Genomic DNA, 20,254 nt, shown 5'->3' with positions numbered 1-20,254 from the left:
GGCAGGCTTATATCAGTTCTGATCAGCCTGTACTTGATCGTGTCGCCATGCATTTCCTCAGTTCTATGGAGAACCTCTTGGTCTGCGCACAACAATGCATTGGCAGATTACCTCTGCCTTGCGCCAACCAGGTTCTCTGTCTAAACTTTACCTGGTTTTACCGTTTTAATGTTTTTGTGTCTCGTGACGCAAGTTTTGGCCACAAAGCTTTGCAGGACAGATTGATAGAGCTTTCCCTCCCTCAAAGGGCTACTTTGGAATGTCCCCATTGTAGCAGTGTCCCCCAGATTGGATGAAAGAGAAAAGAGGATTTTTGTACTTAGGTTAAATCCTTTTCTCTGATTCCATCTGGGGGACATTGCGTTCCCGCCCTTCGCTCTTCTGTTGCTTTTGTTGGTTGCATGCTATTCTGTTTCCCTTCCTTGTGGCTTTTCAATTACACTGAGGAGCTTCAGGGGTTGCAGAGGGGAGGAGCTTCTGTCAACAGTTACAATAACAGTTTAACTATTTAAGTGCCAACTCCATGTGCCCTCATACAACCCCATGATAGCAGTGTCCCCCAGATGGAATCAGAGAAAGGGATTTGACGCAAGTACAAAAATCCTCTTTTTTGGGCCTGATCCTCAACACAGGGAACAGAAGGTCTTTCTTCCGGGGGACAAAACCTGGTCACTCCAGGCATTAATAAGGCAAATACTGACCCTCAAACAGCCAATAATTCTGCTATGCATGATGATGGTGGGGGAAAATGGTCTCTACTTTGGAGGCGAAACAGTATGCCAGGTTCCTGTCAGGCGCCGTCCCCGCACACACCTTAGGAGCCAGGGAAAGTCGCCTTCGTTATTGCCCGGCCGTCCCATTGCCAAGCATGAGATAGAACATCGCCGGCCAGCACTTCCTGTTGGCAGTCAGAACCACGCTGACCACCAACCCTGTATCCTACAAAGATAGACAGTCAGCATGTATTTAAACCTGACTCTGGCATCACTACGGTGCCAGAGTATCTAGGTCTGTCTCCAGCACTGTGTTTCCTGAGCTTATTGATTATTGGATTTTGACCCCAGTTCTGCCTGACCATATTTTTGGATCTCCCTCTGGACCCATTCTGATTCTCTGGTTTTGACCTCTGGCTTCCTGACTTCGCTAGTTCACTTATACCTCGCTGGTAGTTAACTGGGAGGGCCGCGAGTCCCTGGTGAAGACCTGAGGCGTGTTTAGACTCTGTGCCTCCCTGCTTAGCCGCACCAATACGGCAGGTAAGGCCATCAGAGCAAGTCGGTTTGTGACAGTTCCACTCCCGAATTTTTCAACTGAATGTTATGGGGAAGTGATCAAACCTGCACTTAAATTCCCAGCTCATTTTACGGTCACCAGAGACGGGTCTGTCTCTCAAATGGTCGTTTAGAACAGACAGTCTGTCACGGGCACTAGGAGTCTTTACCCAGGGATCACCAGGTGATCGACTTACCAGAGTAGTATAGATGGTAATATGGTACTCTGGTAGCGGGGTGATCACGGAACAGGAGACAGCAGATGGTAGAGGATGCTCGAGGAAAGTCTATGAGTAGCAGCACTGGTAATATACAGATAGTAGTACACGAGGAACTGAATGGACAAAGGAAACGTGAGGGTAGTCAGTGGTCTGCGGTAGCAAGTTGTACCACTGCTATAGTGAGGAGGAATGTCCAGCAGCAACGAGGAGGTGATGAGAGTCAGCGGTCTGCGTTTAGCAAGTTGTACTGCTGTCTATGTGAAGGAATGGAATCCAGGTGGAGGTATCCGGGGAGTCAGTGGTCTGCGTTAGCAAGTTGTACCACTGCTATGTGAAAGGATACTAGAAACAGGTGACTCGGGAAACAGGGATCAGTGGTCTGCCTCTAGCAAGTTGTACCACTGAATATATATGTGAGGAGGAGCACGGGGAGAGAACTGCAATACAGAGTATACACGGGCACACTGAACTTGATCCCACGATGATATGCACAATATAGTAATGACTGAACAGCACTGCACAATAATACAAAGTCACAGGAACTATCCGGCAAAAGGTAACACAGTCAAATGATGGCAATAGTCTCAGCGGATAGTAAACTCCAGGGGAGAACAACTCAGTCCAGCAAGATATGCAATACACCAGCACAGTCAATGAGAAGTATGCATACCGTGGTTCAGGAGCAGGCTGTCAGACAGAAGTGCAGAGATACCTGAACGGCTGGAGGCCGGCAGGATACGAAGTCCCAGGAGGGCAGAAGCGGTAATCAAGTAGGTGCAGCGCACAGGTAGGTAGACCAGCGGAGATGGGAACAAATACTCAGGAAGCAGTAGTATATAGGACTGGACACCTGGAGAACACTGACGTGTAGAGATGGTCTAGACGAGATGAAAGCAGTGAGGCGTTGATCCGATGCAGACAGGCGAGTTGACACAGGCAGGAACACTGTAGACGCACGGAGAGTGGATCAGCTGGCTGCAGACACGAATAGAACTGAAGAGTAACGGCAAGCAGGACACTGCAGGCACACGGAGGCAGCGGATAGGAATCAGCTGGTGCCGTCTCGATGAAACACAGGAGAGTTGAAGTGAGTTGATAACTGTAGTGCATGGAGGCAGCGGATAGGAATCAGCTAATACAGTCATGATGAAACACAGGAGAGTTGAAGTAAGTTGATAACTGTAGTGCACGGAGGCAGCGGATAGGAATCAGCTAATACAGTCACGATGAAACACAGGAGAGTTGAAGTGAGTTGATAACTGTAGTGCACGGAGGCAGCGGATAGGAATCGGCTAATACAGTCACGATGAGACACAGGAGTGTTGAAGTGGTCTGGAAACCACAGGGAGTAGAAGTGGTCTGGAAACCACAGGAATCAGCAGAGCTGAATACATGAGGAAACACAGGAACACCATCAGAGGCTCATGGGGAATGAGACTCCAAGATCAGGCAACGAGGTATGGAACTCAGGTGCTTTAAATAGGGAGTGTTGCCTGATCAGCCAATTAACTAAAAGGAACATGAACTGAAGGTTTGAAAGGGCTGCGCATGCGCAGACCCTCAGGATGGTGGACGGCCACGGTTCCTAAATACACGGGAAGAAGCACTCACAGTCTGGTGAGTGACACAGTCGTCATGAAGGATGTCAATCTTCTGGGATGGGGTGCGTTAACATTGCATCTTTGCTTGCATGGTCTGTGGTCCAAGGGCGAAGTAAGGCTTCCCATCAATGTTCTGGAGCTCAGACCAGTGATGAATGCCCTATTGAGAGCACAGTCATTATTACAGGGCAAGCATGTCCAGATTCAGTCGGATGACAGGGTGTAACCAAGAGCTCCCTTGCGATGAGAGAATCCTTCCAAATACTGTCTTGGGTAGCAATTTTGGCAGTGTACATTCCAGGAGTGGAAAATTGGGAACCAGACTTTCTAAGCAGGCGCTCCATTCTCCCAGGAGAGTGGTCTCTACATCCAGAACTATTCTGTATGCTAACGAAAAGATGGGGGACAAACAGAGGTGGAGATTATGGCTTCCCTACACAACAAAAAAGTGCCCAAGTTCTGTGCAAGAACCAGGGACCCTTTGTTATCTCTAGTGGACGCCTTCTCTTCTGCTAGAAGGGTTTGTGAATTAGGGGCCCTGTCTTGCAGGCTGCCTTTTTAGTATTTCATGATGACGGGGCAGTCTAACGTACTGCTCCGTCTTTCCAACCTAAGGTGGTGTCACATTTCCACCTTAATCAAGATATTGTCATTCCCTCCTTCCAGGGAGCCAAGTCATCTGATGACCAGGATCAACTGGTCTTACTGGACGTGATAAGAACTTTAGAGTTAACTAGTTTACCTCAGTAATTTGTAAGTCTGACTACCTACTCGTTCTTTATGAGGCGAATAAGCGTGGTTGGGCAGTGTCTAAACAGACCATAGCCAGGTGGATAAAGTCCACCATTCAACAGGCCTATTCTAGTTCAGGTCGGCCAGTTGCAGAAAGTGTGTTGGCTCACTCCACAGGTTGGTGAGTGCCTCTTGGGCGGTGTGCCACAGGACTTCAGCGAAGCAGTTATGTTGTGCCACTACCTGGTCCTCTGTCCACACGTCCATCAGATTTTACTGTTTTCATGTTTTTGCGTCCAGAGATGCTAGCTTTGGACGGCGTGTTTTGGTTTCAGCTATGTCTGAGGGTACCCACCCCTAGGGGCAAGCATTGGAACATCACAAGTGTAGCAGTGTCCCCCAGATAGAATTTTTGTACTTACGATCGCTGTTTGATTGTTTCTTGTATTTCCCTTTTCTTGGGTCTATGCAAGTTAAACTGAGGTACACAGGGGCTGGGAAATGGGAGGAGCCTCAGCCTTCAGAGAATTAACTCTTGAGTGCCCAATTTCTGCACCCTCACCACAACCCCAATGTAACAGTGTTCTAGTGTTCTTCCGATGAATTAGGAGAAGCAAATTTAACAGTATTTTGGGTTCAAAAGTGGAAATGTCAGTCATGGAAAAATAAAAATGTAATTTCAAATACCTGCCTACCATGACTTTAGGTCAACCCCCTTCATTAAGTTCAACGTTTCTTTTCCTCTTCTAAAATGCTGCTCTGTTGAGTCTCATTTGTGTCTTGAGAGCGAGGGGTCATTTTATAACATAAGTTGATATCATCATAGTTTTACATGTTTGTATTACATGGGTAGAATTAAACCTATAAATGCACATTCCTTGATAAAGCACGTCTGGAAGTTACAAAAGCCATCCTATTGAAAGTGTAGGCCAAGGTTCAATCTATGGTTCCTGCAGGGCTATGAAGTCCTTTAGGGTTGGAGAAGGCTATGAAGGCCCAGGTGCTCATTCTTTACATGTTGAAGCTTTATGTAAATATCTTGTCCCACAAATTCTATTTCTCTTGCACATACACTTGGGGGACACTGCTCACCTTGGGGTATAGAGGGCACTGTGGGATTAATGACACTAAAAACTTGTTTAGCCTGCTCCCCTCCACTCTGCCTCCTCCAGCAGCAAGCTCTCAGTTTTCTTAATAGTGTCTAACAAGTAAGGCACATTTTTAGTCTTAATTTTGACTTCATTTTTATTTAAAATAGGTTTATTTTTAGCCTCATCATTGCGGCGTTCATACTGTGAATGCCGCAGCTGTACGCAGGGGGAACGCTGACACTTCTTTAGTGCCGCCTTCCGCCAAGGTAGTGTGGGCTACTGGTAAAAGGGTTACCTGGCACTATAATAGTGTCGAGGAACCAGCTCCTGTCCAGGAACCCAGCTCCTGTCCAGGGCAGTGTGAGTTTGGGCCGCACCGGGAGCTGAGGCTGCAGCACCATTCTTCCCTTGTGCAGCGGAGAAAGTGCTGCCAGCCTGCACCTGTTCCAGTGAAACTGCTGAGGACACAAACAGCAACTGGACATGCAGGTAGCAAAGGCAAGTTTACTGGTAGGGAACTGTTGGTATCGCAGCTCCCACCAGTTTTTCTGTATACAGGCACCATTTTGTGAAGCTGACTAAGGGGAAGTAGGAGCTTCATTGTAGGTGTATTCCGCACGGTTTCCCAGGCTTTTCTAACGATTTTTCTAACTGACATTACAGCTCTCAGTCTTTAAACAAAACAAAAAAGTGCCTGCACAGATTACCCTGGGGAGGAACCATTAGATATATTTATGTATATCTAGTTTATATGCATACATATTTATTATACAATGCTTTCTGATAGTATGAATGATACTGTCTCTGTTGCATATTTTTATTTTTCTGTACTACTCTTTCTTGTCATAAGTGAAGTACAGTGGGTTCCTTCATAGGTCACTAGACACTAATATATTCACATAATTTGTGGTATTACCTCACAGAGCATACATAGATTGTGTTTACTGTAGATCACTCTCTGTGTTGGACAGTTTTCTGCAGTGTGTGTGTTCTGCTGTTTTCTCTTTCTGTATCTATTTATTATGTCACAAAGAGGGACTAGTTCTAGGTCCAAAACTGCCGGAACCTGTTCAGTAACGTATTTCACCTCTTCCAGGTGCCAATCCAAAATTCCTGGTGAACGGTCAGATCCGAATGGTCTTTGTATGGCCTGTGAGCCTAAGGACCTCAGTCGGCGTTCGTCTGAGGACTCCGCTGATGTGGTGGTACTGGCCTGGGCTAGAGAACTGGCACGGTCAATTGCGGATCTCAAAAGAGATGCTGCATGTTCTGAAACGGTAGGTGCTGATGTTATGCCTACCCTTTCTCAGGGGACACAGTCCACAGATGCCCTTCCTTCACGACAGGCATCGCAGTGACATTTAGACACCTTGAGAATCCCGAAGACCTGCCTGGGTGCAAAATCTAGAAAGATCTGTCCAGGTTTTGATCAGGGTATCTTCCTCTCCTGAGAAAATGTTGCAGCCATCTGCCAGGCCAGGCTCAAACCAAATAGCTGGTTTCCGGCTACCAATAATGTATCGTGTGTATTACCCTTTTCCAGAACAGGAGGTTGTGTCATGGGAGACACACCCAAGTGTGGATGCCCCATCACGTCTTTCACTAAGGCCACCATAATTCCTCTTCCTAGTGCTGCAAATTTCAAAGACAGCACAAACAGGAGATGTGAGGGGTTATTAAAATCCATTTATTTAGCGTTTGGTGCTTCTTTCATCCCTATTATAGCAGCGGCATGGGTGGTTAAAGCCGTGGAAAAATGGGCCCTCACACTGTGTGATGGGCTCCAGTCTGGTATGGCCAGATCCAAATTGTCCCCACTAGCAGCTCACATTAAGGATGCTGCTGATTTCCTGGGTTTTGGACACAGGTCAGGGTTTATCCAGGACTTCCTCAATAGTGGTGGCGACCAGATGCACCCTCTAGCTTCGATCTTGGGAGGCAGACGCCAAATCCAAGATAGCTCTGGAGGCCCTGCCTTATGATGGTTCCAACTTATTTGGCCCAGACTTGGAAAAGTTTGTCTCCATGGCCCTGGGAGGTACGAGTTCACTTCTGCCGGTGGCAGTCTTCTGCCCCACGGGGGGCAGCTCAGAGAGGTAGACAGGCTTGGACGGGATGATGTCCTGGTGCCAAGCAGACTACCAAGCAATCGGCATGACTACCTATACCCCCCACTGGGAACTTGGTGGGAAGTGGTGAGGGCTCGACTGCTAATCTTTCGTCATCAGTGGTTCAGTTCTACCACAGTAAACTGGGTAAGGGGAGTGGTGGACAGAAGGTACATGATGATATTATTATTATTATTATTATTATTATTATTATCATTATCCTTTATTTATTAGGCACCACAAGAGTTCCGCAGCGCCGTACACAGTACAAACAGTAGACTAAATAAGGTGACACATTACAAACAGTTAACAAAAAATACCAAAACTTCAGAGACTCCAGGCAGGCTAATGCAGTAAAGACGGAGCAGAAGAGCAGGTATGGAGAACAAAGGAAAGAGGGCCCTGCTCAAATGAGCTTACATCCTAAGGGAGGGTAGACAGAACTCAGGCACACAGGGAGCAAGTTGAAGTAAGTGGGGAGAGAGCAGGGGGGCTGGGAGGAGAGAGGGGAAGAACAGGTGGAGGAGAGGTTAGGTGGAAGGTTGGTAAGCCTTTAGGAACAGGTAAGTTTTGAGTGCCCTCTTGAAGGAGGACAGATTGGGAGAAAGACGGATGGAGCGAGGGAGGTCGTTCCAGTGAAGGGGGGCAGCACGGGAGAATAGACCTCTTAGGGATGCCTCCACAGTGTTTTCTGTCCACTACCTTACCAAGAGACCAGATCAGGGGAGTGGCACTTCTGGAGGCCATTCAGTCCTTGGTAGCAGCAGCAGTTATTGTTCCAGATCCAGAGAAGCAATGGGAGTTGGGTTACTACTCCCACCTCTTCTGGTACAGAAACCAAATCTGTCTTTTCGTCCCATTCTGAATCTAAAATCCCTCAACACACACTTGAGGGTACCCAGTTTTCGGATGGAATCTATCTGGTCGGTTATCAATTCAATGGGAAAGAATGAGTTTCTAGCATCATTGGATATCAAGGATGCTTGTCTTCATATTCCCATATGGGCCGGTCACCACCGCCTCCTCCGGTTTCCGGTTTGCCACTTCCAATTAAAAGCGCTCCGGTTTGGGCTGGCCACAACACCAAGGGTATTCACGAAGGTGATGGCAGTTTTGGCGTCAAGGTTACGTCAACAAAGGGTGACTGTCTTGCCGTATCTGGATGATCTTTTGATCAAAGCAAATGTTTCATTCCCATGTCTGGGTAATCAATGTCAAGAAGTCCAGTCTAGTTTCTACTTAGCACAGGGTCTTCTTAAGTCTTTTGTTCGACATGAGATGCCGGAGGGTCTTCTTACCTCCGGACAAGATACAAAGATCAAACTTCAAGTAAAGGTCTTGCTGTTCCTCAAGCGCGTATCCATCCTTCAGTGTATGAAGCTGATGGGACGTCTGATGTCCTGTTTCAAGACAGTACTGTTTTCTCTGTTTCATTCACCACCCTTCCAACGCGTAATCCTCACCAATTGAAAGAGGTCAGAGCCTCGCCTGGAAATACAATTTTTTTTGTCTCTCTCACCAGCGACTTGTCAGTCCTTGGTGTGGTGGTTATGGGCAGGGAACCTCAACCTCTGATGTCCCTTCTCAATTTGGGAATGGACACTTGTGACCACAGATGCCAGCCTATTAGGCTGGAGGGCAGTGACCTTGGATCTGAGATTGCAGGGTCTCTGGACTTGGGAGGAGGCAACATTGCCCATTAATGTTCTCGAGTCAAGGGTAGTGTACAATGCTCTAGTCCAGGCGCTGCGCAACAGACCTATTCAGATGCAATCGGTCAACGCCACGCCGGTGGTGTACATCAATCGCCAGGGAGGAACAAAGAGTTCCCTGGCCATGAGAGAAATTGCTAAGATCATAATTTGGGTGCCACAGCAGGTTCCTGTTATTTCAGTTTTTGCACAGATTGTTCAGAGTGGGGTCAGCTGGAGATCAACATGATGGCCTCTTGGCTAAACCACAAGGTGGACAGGTATTGTGCCAGAACGAGAGAACCTCAGGTGTTTTTGGTGGACGCCATGGTGGTGCCCTGGAGGTTCAGTCTAGTGTATCTATTTCCTCTAATTCCAATTTTGCCTCGGATCTTGAAAAAGATCAGATTTTAAAGGGGTGCAGTCATTCTTTTGGCACCAGACTGGCCGAGAAGATCTTGGTACGCAGATCTTCTCGACCATGAGCATTTCTCCTCCTTGGCGTCTTCCTTTCAGGGAAGATCTTCTCAGTCAGGGTCCGTTTTTTCCATCAGGACCTAGCACGGTTACTTTTGACTGCTTGGCGGTTGAATCCTTGATTCTTAGACAGAGGGGTCTGTTGGAAAGGGTCATCTGAGCGATCATCAATTCTCAGAAATCCACATCTTTTAGGAATTACCATAGTTTATAGAAAGCAGGTATCGGTTGGTCTGGGACGAAACTGGTAACGACTGCTTCCTTCTAGTTGCTAGGGTGCTAGAATTCCTGCAGGTTTGGACACAGGTTCAGGTTTCAGCTTTGTATGTTTCCCAAGGAGGCTGGCCATGATGCCAGATGTTCAAACGTTTCTTCAGGGGTTTCTTGATGTTCAACCACCTTTTCTTCCTCTGCTGGCTCCATGGGACCTCAACTTGGTGTTAACGGCTTTCACAGAAGACGCTGTTCAAACCACTGGAATCCGTATTTTGAAACTTCTTACATGAAAGGTTTCGTTCTTATTGGCTATTTTCTCAGCCAGGCGTGTGCTGAGTTGGCATCTGTTTTGCCATTCTCCTTTTATAATTTTCAATAGTGACAGGGCTATTCTTTGTAGCATGCCATCTTTTCACCAAAAGTGGTCTTGAGATTTCATATTATTCAGGACATTGTTATTCCTGCATTGTCTCAGGAATCTCTATCTAGTAGTCAGAGTTCAGTTATACCTCTGGATGTGGTTAGAGTGTTTTAGATCTATGTAGACCGTACAGCTTCCATTAGAAAGTCTGATGCTCTCATAGTGTTGTATGATGTTCGTAATCGTGGCTGGCCAGCCACTAAACAAACAATAGCTAGATGAAATCCGGCAACTATTCGTCAGGCTTATCTGTTGGAGGGTTCTCCGGTTCCTGGTGGCCTTACTGCTCATTCTACCAGGTCAGTTAGCGCCTCTTGGGCGGCGCAGCATTGGGCCTCGGTTAAGCAGTTGTGTAGAGCATCTACCTGGTCTTCCGTTCATACGTTTGCCACAATTTACCGCCTCCACGTCTTTGCATCCAAAGACACAGGTTTCGCCCGTAAAGTGTTACGTGCAGATTAGTCTGAGCGTACCCACCCCTAGGGGCAGCTTTGGAAAGTCCCCAAGGTGAGCAGTGTTCCCCAACTGTATGTGCAAGAGAAAACAAGATTTTTGTACCTACCATAAAATCTTTCTTTTAACAAAGTTGGTTGTGTTTCACCCTCTCTTGTGGCTTTGTTAGTTAAATAAACTTACAGCTTCCTGCTGGAGGTAGCATAAAGGGGAGGAGAGCAGGCTAGACAAGTTTTTATTGCCATTAGTCCAACAGTGCCCTCTATACGCCAAAGTGAGCAGTGTCCCCAAAGTGTGTTAAGAGAAATATTTTACGGTAAGTACAAAAATCTTGTTTTTGCATATGCGCATCTAGCTCACATTGAGTAAAGAAAGCCCTAGTCCACCAAGTTTTAGCCTCCAACTCCCATCAAAAGATGCAAACTTGCTCATCTGCAGTCCCACCATCTTGACAGGCTAAATGCACTTCCAGATTTAGCAGTGGGATTTTCAGAGAAATAGGTGCATGACATCACAAAATATTCTTTGCAGCTCTGTAATATGACATTTTATCCCGTCAAATCTATAATATTCAATGGGGCCAATTCAATTTGCCCGCGTTATTCTAGGAATAACGAAGCCTGTGCACTATTACCGTTAGTTCGGTAAAAGTGCACAGTATTACCGTTAGTTACCGATGTTTGCTCGCACCTCTCAGGGCCGCAAGTAAAAATCTGGGTTAAAATTACTGTATTAAAAGTAATTGCACTAGTGCCGTGTTAATCCTACACTAACGTGGCCAAATTGAATCGGCCCCAGTGTGTATAAAAGAGGACAGATGTTATAGTTTTTCTCTCTTCTTTTTTTTTTTAAACTCAATAGGTTACTGACCTTGATGACACGGAATTTGACAGTTCTTCTTTAAACGAGGAACCATTTGAAGTGCCAACATCTACAATACACTGCCTGCAATCAATGGCTCGCAAAAAAGAGTTTCCTGTTTCTGTTAAAAATACTTTCGGTGCTGCTAAACTGACAAAAGGAGGTACTTTTATGCCGAATTATTGCAGAGACACATAAATTGACTCAATGATTTAGAATTGTTAACACTAATTTGCAAATGGTGTTGTTCATAGCTTGCATAGCTTGATCTAGAACAAGTTTGTAACTAAAGAAAAATATATCACAACACTTGATTGCTGTGCAAGACTCTATTGTAGAGATAGAAATGTTCTGCACCCACACTGATCTCAAATCCATAAAACAGAGAAACATATTAAGATGATCTTTTATTGTAGTAGTATTCATTACAGTACACTGCCCTATTTTTTTTAAATCATTACAATTAAAACAGATATTTCAGTTGTCATGGCAAAGTAAAGCCGCACATTGATGCAAAAGTGATGTAACTGTGTACACTTACTCTTTTTAGTTGTGTATATCATATTAGAAACACAAAATTATTCCCTCCGGCCCTGTAAAGAGCCTGCCAACCGCTATGATCTGTTTGTAAATGTGTCATATATATATATATATATATATATATATATATATATATATATATATATATATATATATACACACACACACACATACATACACAATGCGGATGCATCTATACCCTATCAGCCTTTGTGAAACATGCTAAGCAGTAATCATAGAGAATTGTGGCTTCAGACCAATTCAGCCATCAGGTCCGGCAAACGATGTCTGCAAGATAACGTATTTTTTTTTAGTTTCCTCCAATGTTTAGTTTTAGGCAGAGTTCTTCTTTAACACATTATTATATTCATCCCTTTGTTCTGAATGGTATTATTTATTCTCTGAAAGATTCTGACATCTTTTCACTCTTTCCTAGATGCTCGTGAAGCTGATACGTCCAGCACACTTGTAAGCAGTTTAGTAACTGTGAGTGACTTCAGTGATACGTCCGACATGTAAACATCAAGTCTCTTTCCACAATTAAATAGATTATACAGTTTTAAGTGCATTAAAGGTTTGTTCTGCCAGTGATGGAAATCCTCAGCGTTTTCACTTGTATTATTTGTATGTTTGTTTTTTATCTTTGTATGTTAAAGCAGAAAGGTAGCAAATGCATAATTAACATTGTTGTTATCAAAGAATACAGTGGACATATATTGAATATGTTTTCTTGTATGAAATCTTTCATGTAACTCTTTTGTGTTTTCTTTGCCTGGTACAATGGATTCACATTGAAGCACTTACTGCCGTTATTTCCATTTTTTTTTTTATTTTTTATTTTTTTTTCCATTTAATAGGTTGTTTAACAATACTAAAAATGTAATAGTGTTACTCCATTTTGCAATATTATTGCAATGTCTCTAGTAAATATTACATGGCAATGGTTTTTACGGAGCCAATTTTTAATTCTATTCAGGTATATTGCAAAAGTATTATCTGATCAGTATTATTATGCTATATAACATGTGGGTAATGTACCGCTGGTAATGGATTTGTTAGTATGAATGCATGTGATGCAGCCGCCCAATATAACTTTGAATTACATGATTTTATTTTGTTGGTGTACATTTTTCCCCATTGAGTGTTTGTTCATTTTATTAGTGGAAATGTCACATCTGTTTATAGGTCTCTAATTTGCACAAGAGCCAGGGGCTGTATGTCCCTATTTTAGCTGTATGCTGATGGACACTGCATCTTAAAGAGTTTTTGCATTAAATGTTATGCCTGCCTTTATGGAAACATGACTGCTAGCAGTCAAAGTTATCTGTGGGCTTACACTTTCAAAAGAAATTATTTGTAATCCACATTTATAAAATTGTTACAGTTGTTTCTGTTAAAACATTAATTTCACAACATGGTTCTGTATTACAACAATGCCAGAAACAGTATTAAACCATGTCCTAACTTTAATGTGAATGTTTCTTTCTTGTTTTAAATGAAGATACTAAAGTACATTTATGAAACTTGGCAGAAAGGAAAAATATTATTGTTGCTCATAGCAACCAGTCATGTTTGCTTTCATTTTCTAAATTGCACTAGAAGAATAAAAGAAGCTGAATAGTTGTTGTAAGTAAGTAAACAGACTTTCATAGTTTTACAACGCAGGAAATGTGGCAGTTTGAAATACCACCATATACCAGCACACTTTGACCACTGTGTATGGGTCCCTGATAAGAAAAGAGTCCACGTGAAGACATATTTCCTATCGCTACAGCAGGAAAATAGACAGGAGACGATGTCTGGCATACCTGCCAAATTTTCTGAAAACTGGGACAAATTAGACCACGCACCCTTTCCATCAATATTACACAATGCTTTTTATTTTTGGGGAGACCACTTTTTAGTAGGCTACACCACTTTAGTCAGTCAAAAATCAGACTATGGACAGGTATGTTGTAGAATGCAAGAGCAGAAGACACCAGGAAGAGATAGTGATATCGCCACAGGAAGCAGACCTTGAGAGGTAGCTGTCCACAACTTGATCTCCGTGTGGCCTCTGACCAATCTCTACTATCTTCAGTGTTATGAGGCCCAGCTCCCCCTTGCATACAGAGGATATTAGAAAGATGTTGGGAAAGTTCAGGGAGACTGACCTGCCAGGGCCAGGTTGTGTGAAGCAGTAAGTTTCTGTAAAGCTCTATGATAAGTAGCATATGCAGGTTTCAGTGTAAATGTTCTAGACCAGGGGTGTCCAACCTTTTAGCTTCCCTGGGCCACATTGGAAGACGACAAGTTGGTTTGGGCCGCACATAAGATAACCTAACAATAACGATAGCTGATCATCCAAAAAACCATAGAAAACATAGTTAACATATATATATGAGAAAAAAAGTGATATATATATATATATTATATAACTTTTTTTTCAAATCCCCCTATACTTACCTTTCAATCGCCCTGTTCAAAAAATCCTCTATAGTTATTATACTATAATCACTTTTTGTATTGTTTCGATGCAATATCAATATAGTGCATTTAAGCCAGGCATTGTATATCAGGGTGCCCTGACCAGGCCTGCAGTACCTGACATATACACCACTGTGACCCCAAATTGTGACTTGTTTTGCTAATTACACCACTGTTAGTTAAGGGATAACAACTTATAATGGGCCAAAGAGAATAATATATAATGTCCCATTAGTATTACAAGTAGAAGTATGTAGCAGGGAGATAAGGTCCATGATGCTCCAGGACCAGGTGACTTTTATTCACTGGTCAGCGTCCCTTGAAATAATAAAAAAATTCCCCTTAACTTACCTTTTAATCTGCTTGTTCTCCTGTCCTCTTCTCTTCTTTTCTCCAATTCTGTACTGCTGATTGTTCTTCTTGCGCGGGTGACTCCTCTGTGCTGCGCTCCGCAATGGATGTTGGGCGTGATGACATCACGCCCTACATTCACTGCGAGCACTGCACGGAGGAGGAGACAAGGGAGGGAGCTGGAGTACCAGCTGACGTGACCGCGAGACCGCAGGGTAAGTATTTTCTTTTCTGTTTTTTGCAGATTTATTTTTTTTCATTAACAGCGCTGCCCCCTTGCCACAACCAAAACTCCTTCTGGGCCACATTTACAGGCGTGCTGGGCCGCATGCGGGCCGCGGGTTGGACAACCCTGTTCTAGACCATAAGACATAGCTAATCTCCAACTGTTGTGGAATTATAATTACCAGCATGCCGTGCCAATTTCTTGCCAAAAACTCTTGTTGAGCAGGAGAGCCACATGATGGCTTCCTCCGCTACATACACATTTGTTTTATAAAATTTTGTTAAATCTCCTTTTCCTTTCAGCGTTCTGTTTCTCAGTTTGTATCCTAATTTAATTTGTGTCCCCCAATACAGTGCATGTTGTACCCAGTCACATTAACATGAAGTTTAGCTTTCTATAACCCCTCTTCTTTCTAACCTGCCCCACAAGGGAGGACCTTGGGGAAGATATCTCACTGCGAGCTTGACGCAGACATGGAAGAAGTCCCATAAACCTAAATAGAAATGCTCTATTCATTTATATGTGAAAGGCATATAAAACCAAACGGACACAACCCAATACAGCTCCTGTTAATGTCTGGCTTCAAGTACTGAAAGATTGTGGTCGTGAGAGAAGGCTTATACAACCTAGAGACAAGCAAAAAAAGAAAAGGCCAAGAAAAATACACCACAGGGTAATTGTTGGAAGTTTTTGTGTGCTTGTTTGTATTTGTTACTGTAAGAGCACCACTATAAAATCACATTGAAACCTTCTGTTTCAGTCTATATTTTTATTGGTTGAGTTCTACTAATAAAGAAATATCTATGACATTTATGCTGAAATTATTTTGACATTGCATGAAACACAGTGTATAAATTTAGTCATGTACAAACCACATATTGTGTATAAGCACAGAGCATTTGATTATGCTGAAATGCCTCCAAGCACATAACATGGAATGGTTCCCACTTTCTGCTTTAGGAAGTGATCATGTGCATATTGCTCTGCACAACCTTTTGTGGAACTTCAAGCCCTGAATGCACATGCAGACAAAAAATATTGCTTCAAATTTCTGCCCACTATCACTTTTGGATACTCCCTTAATAAAATATAATTTTTTTCTTCTAAAATACCGTTCATTCAAATCTAATTTATGATGTAAATAATTTGTAAGGGTGTTGACGACTTGTCTTTTTTTCCATTTGTCACAGTAATGTGTGCATATAAAAAAACGCACTTTCCTATATAAGGTACCCCTTGTGGGTGCAGTAGGTGTCCTAGTGCAATATCCATTTGGTTTTTGCTTGGGTTAAAGAGCTCTGTGGTTACCACTAAACCTTGGATGCCCTTCCAAGTGCACACATTGTACTCATTGAAGCTTATTCAGATATCTTATTGCCTAACACACAATCTCATGTCCTATTCATCTGCATGCAGCAATATCTACCCAACTCCACTCATTAGATAAAAATGTGTAAACATGTAGTTGTGTAAGTGTTACCTGCAGTGGTCGTAGTGTAAATTTTGAAGTGGTGGTATGGAAATTTACAAGCGGAGGTACAGAAAACGTAAGTAAGAAGAATTTGATAAAATTTTCCACTAAAGCATTAGGAGAAGTGATGGTATAACACCAGATATCAGCCCACTTCAAAAACTGTATGATAAATAAATATATATATATATATATATATATATATATATGCTGTGATTGATTGTACCTTCCCATCAGATCAACAAGACACAGGTTTAATACTTCCTACCAGGTTCTTGTTTGTCATTGGTTGATAATTAAATACAATCAAATAAAATTAAACTGGGTTGAATGATTTTTCATTTGGACACTCTAGGTTTTGTACGGACTTACCCTGTGTGCCCCTGGCAGCTCCAGTGCTAATCTGTGGAAAGGCAGGAGCAGGCCAATAAGATCCTGTCTCTTTGGACCACTAGGAAGGATCTGTGATTCTCCTTATCCTGCAAAAGGCCATGGGCAAATTTTCTGGAGTTAGGGAGCTTTGTTATCCCTTGAGTCTTTGTATTTTAGGGTTTTCTTAATTTAGGCAGCAGGAATGGATTAGGAATTTGGCTGAGTTTTTACTGGGAGCTATCACTATGAACAGAACATTAGACATCAGCAGGACGTAAATGTACACAGGAGTGTTGATCATTTTTGCATCTCTTCCATTACTTCTTTGACACCTAAGCAGAGGAGAGACATAATTTAATAAGGCAAATGTCAGAAGTGGGTGGAGGAAAGTTGAACAGGCTCTAATTTTCTTTGTCCCTGTTCTGTCATGAAAGATTTCCATATGCATTGCACCAGCGTGACTCCATAGAGAACAATAATCTATGTGAGATTCCATCGCTCCTCACATTCGGCTGTCAAAAATGAAATGGAAGCGAAATGGAATTAATTATGCCCTTAATATTTTAATTTAATCCTTCAAAAATTGTTAAAGTAGCCCACCCTCTTAAACAGTTTGGCAATGGTACTGCCATATAAGCAGTGTCAGAACAGATGGGTAGTACTTTAATATGAATGAGGCCAATTTATCCTTCACAAATCAAAAATGACCGATGATCTCTATGGTCCTCCATCATGTCTTTACTGACTCATGGACAATCACAACATCATGCAAAACATAAAAGCTAAGCACAAGCTGAAAGGCTCAAAATTGACAGGCTCTAACACAGACGCGTACATGGTAGGTTCTAACACAGCCTTACACATACATGGCATGCTCTAACACAGACACGTACATGGTAGGTTCTAACACAGACTTACACATACATGATGGCAAGCTTTAACACAGATTTATACATATATGATGGCAGGTTCTAACACAGACTTACACATACATGGCAGGCTCTAACACATACACAGACATAGCAGGTTCTAAGACAGACTTACACATACATGATGGCAAGCTTTAACACAGATTTATACATATATGATGGCAGGCTCTAACACAGACTTACCCAGACTTGACAGAACCCTTGGAGATGGGATGCTCCTGCATCAGTATTCACGTGGTAAGGGGCAGCAGTGTGACTGGTGATTGACCCTAGTAGCTCACACTACTGCACGGCCGGAGCTCCCCACTGATGACACGTGACTGCCTCTGCACTTTGCAGACTATTCTTCTGTATACCTGATACCAGGGACCAGAGACTGACCCCGGAAAAAAACAAAAAACAGTTACACAAAACAATCAGTGCTGCTTGGGCAGAACTGCAGATTATTTGTGATTAATCTAATAATAAATGCTTGCTTCAGGGATAGTGCAAATTTAGAAGTCCCGGTATGTAATACCGTCTCATAACGGCACACTTCAAGCACTGGTTACTTGACAATATGCATTGCTCATTTAAGTCATTCATTTCTATGTTAAAATAAGAGCTGGAAAACAAACCGTTTTTGAGGACTTTATCTCAAGGACAAGGCAACAACAAAGTATTTTTTCAAAAAATACAAACTATATATACAATATATATTATAACAACCAATAGCACATCAGTGATTAAACCAGCTTTACAGATTGTCAGGATCTGCTTGCAGTCTTCTGCATTGCTTGCGTTTGCAGCTCCTGGATCTTGGACTTGTGCTTTTTTGTATTATTTGCAGTGCCTGTGTTCACCAGGTGCTGCTATTGTGCCTTTCCTTTTCATCACTAGGGGTTAACTTGTTGCACCAACTATCTCCTGCACCTGGGTGTTCCCTATTTAACCCTGCCTCTCTATCCTGTGCTGGTCATTGTTGTTTCATTGCCTTCCTTATGGTTTGTTCTCCCTGCTGTGGCTGTGCTCTTAGACGCCGCATCCTGCAGCTGAATCACTGCTTCGGATATCTCTCTACCTACCATTCTACCTACATCTGCAGCAGTGCCGTAACTAGACATCTTAGAGCCCTGGACGAGACAGGGCACTGGCGCCCCCATCTAAGTGGGAGTGACATCTGCCAAGTGGGTGTGGCCAACCTAATGTGGGGGTGTGGCTAGCACTTTACTGAAAGAATTCTGTTACACATATTTGCAAATACATTATATATATATATATATATATATAGATAGATAGATAGATAGACAGATATATACTGTGGTGGGGTTCAAATAAATTAACCGGTTCACTGCCCTGAAGACCATTTAAAGTATGCAAAAATATATATCGAAAGGTATTCTAATATTTCATGCAATCAATACTCAAATAAGAACAGTGAAAAAGATGCACAAAGCTATATTGTTATAAGAAATAGTTTTAAAATGTTAAAGAAAAAATATTAAAGACTACCGTACCTGAAAAGAATCTGTTATTTAATATTATATTCATATTATGGCACAGTAATGCCCCCAGTTCATATTATGCCACAGTAATGGCTCTCTTCATCACACTCTGCCATGCAGCCTTCCTTTGCTCCTCAAAACACTGCGATGCAGCTTCCTTTGCCCCTCAAAACACTCTGCCATGCTGCATTCCTTTGCTGCCCCTTGCTCTGTTCCTTCACTTACCTTTTATATCGGCTTCTTTTTTCTCTTTTCATCCCTTCTTGTCGCTGACTCCTGTCTGTGCCGCTCCTCACTGACGTCACGCCTGACATTCAGTGCGGGCGGAGCAGGTGCCGACGCCGCAGAGAGGCGTTTTTTTTTTTTTACAAGGAGGCTAGAAGGAACCAATGAGAGAGGGAGAGGGAGAGAACTTTCCCGCAGTGGAACACATGTGCGTTCCAATGACAGGAAGTTCGGCATTTTTGGTCGTGACGTCACAGCGCTGCCAGAAGCCAGGTATATTGTAAAATTATTGCGGACGATTATAGCCGGGCGATATGTAAAAATTAGTACTGGGTCCCAGGCCTTAGTGCCGCCCCCCAGAGGCCGGGGCCCTAGGCAGCTGCCTAGTTGGAGCGCTGGCCCTGGAAGCAGGAGGAGACTTGCACACTGATTTACAGCCTGTCATCTGGCAGCCAGGAAGATGCTTTCAACCAGCCTGAAAGGTAAGCACGAGTCCAATGCTAGGTACACAGATTTGGTCACCCCTACTGCTGATATCTACACTGATGATTATGTTAGATTTTTAATCTTATTGTTTCAGATGTCATTTATTTGTCAACTTAAAAGCCAAACTCCACTTGATCTTTCCTTTCCCCACAGCACATTATGCGCCTAACAGGGTGTCATTGTGTTTCTAATACGAAACAGAACCTCCAGGACGTGTTTACGATGTGATACTAAGTCTTGGGAGAAGATATCCTCTAAGTAGATGACCACGAATTGGTACAACAGGTCTTGAAAGAGTTCATTCATGAAACCTTGAAAGACAGCCGGGGCATTGCATAACCCAAAGGGCATGACCAAGTATTCAAAGTGACGGTCCCGGGTATTAAAGGCTGTTTTCCATTCATCACCCTCCTTAATGCGTACCAGATTGTAGGCTCCTCTGAGGTCCAGTTTAGAGAAGATAGTGGCCCCCTTAATACAGTCAAATAATTCTGAGATTAGTGGTAACAGGTGACGATTCTTTATGGTGATGGCATTCAGGCCTCGATAGTCAATACAAGG

The 20,254-nt window shown here is 43.2% G+C and overlaps 1 protein-coding gene across 3 annotated transcripts in view; it reads left to right on the top strand.

Moving 5' to 3' along the window:
* Window positions 1-13,153, top strand: part of LOC142141428 (cilium assembly protein DZIP1-like) — a 90,416-nt gene extending 77,263 nt beyond the window's left edge. For all 3 annotated transcript variants that reach the window (XM_075199904.1, XM_075199905.1, XM_075199903.1), the window contains 2 exons: window positions 11,144-11,306; window positions 12,120-13,153. In XM_075199904.1, the coding sequence (XP_075056005.1) occupies window positions 11,144-11,306; window positions 12,120-12,202 (246 nt within the window). In that variant the 3' untranslated portion in view covers window positions 12,203-13,153. The remainder of the gene's footprint in view (window positions 1-11,143; window positions 11,307-12,119) is intronic.
* Window positions 13,154-20,254: the final 7,101 nt, after the last annotated feature.

The sequence above is a fragment of the Mixophyes fleayi genome, chromosome 2 (genome assembly GCF_038048845.1).
Source record: "Mixophyes fleayi isolate aMixFle1 chromosome 2, aMixFle1.hap1, whole genome shotgun sequence".
Lineage (NCBI taxonomy): Eukaryota > Metazoa > Chordata > Amphibia > Anura > Limnodynastidae > Mixophyes > Mixophyes fleayi.
Note: the sequence above shows the minus strand (reverse complement) of the source record. Positions and strands in the feature narration are given on the sequence as shown.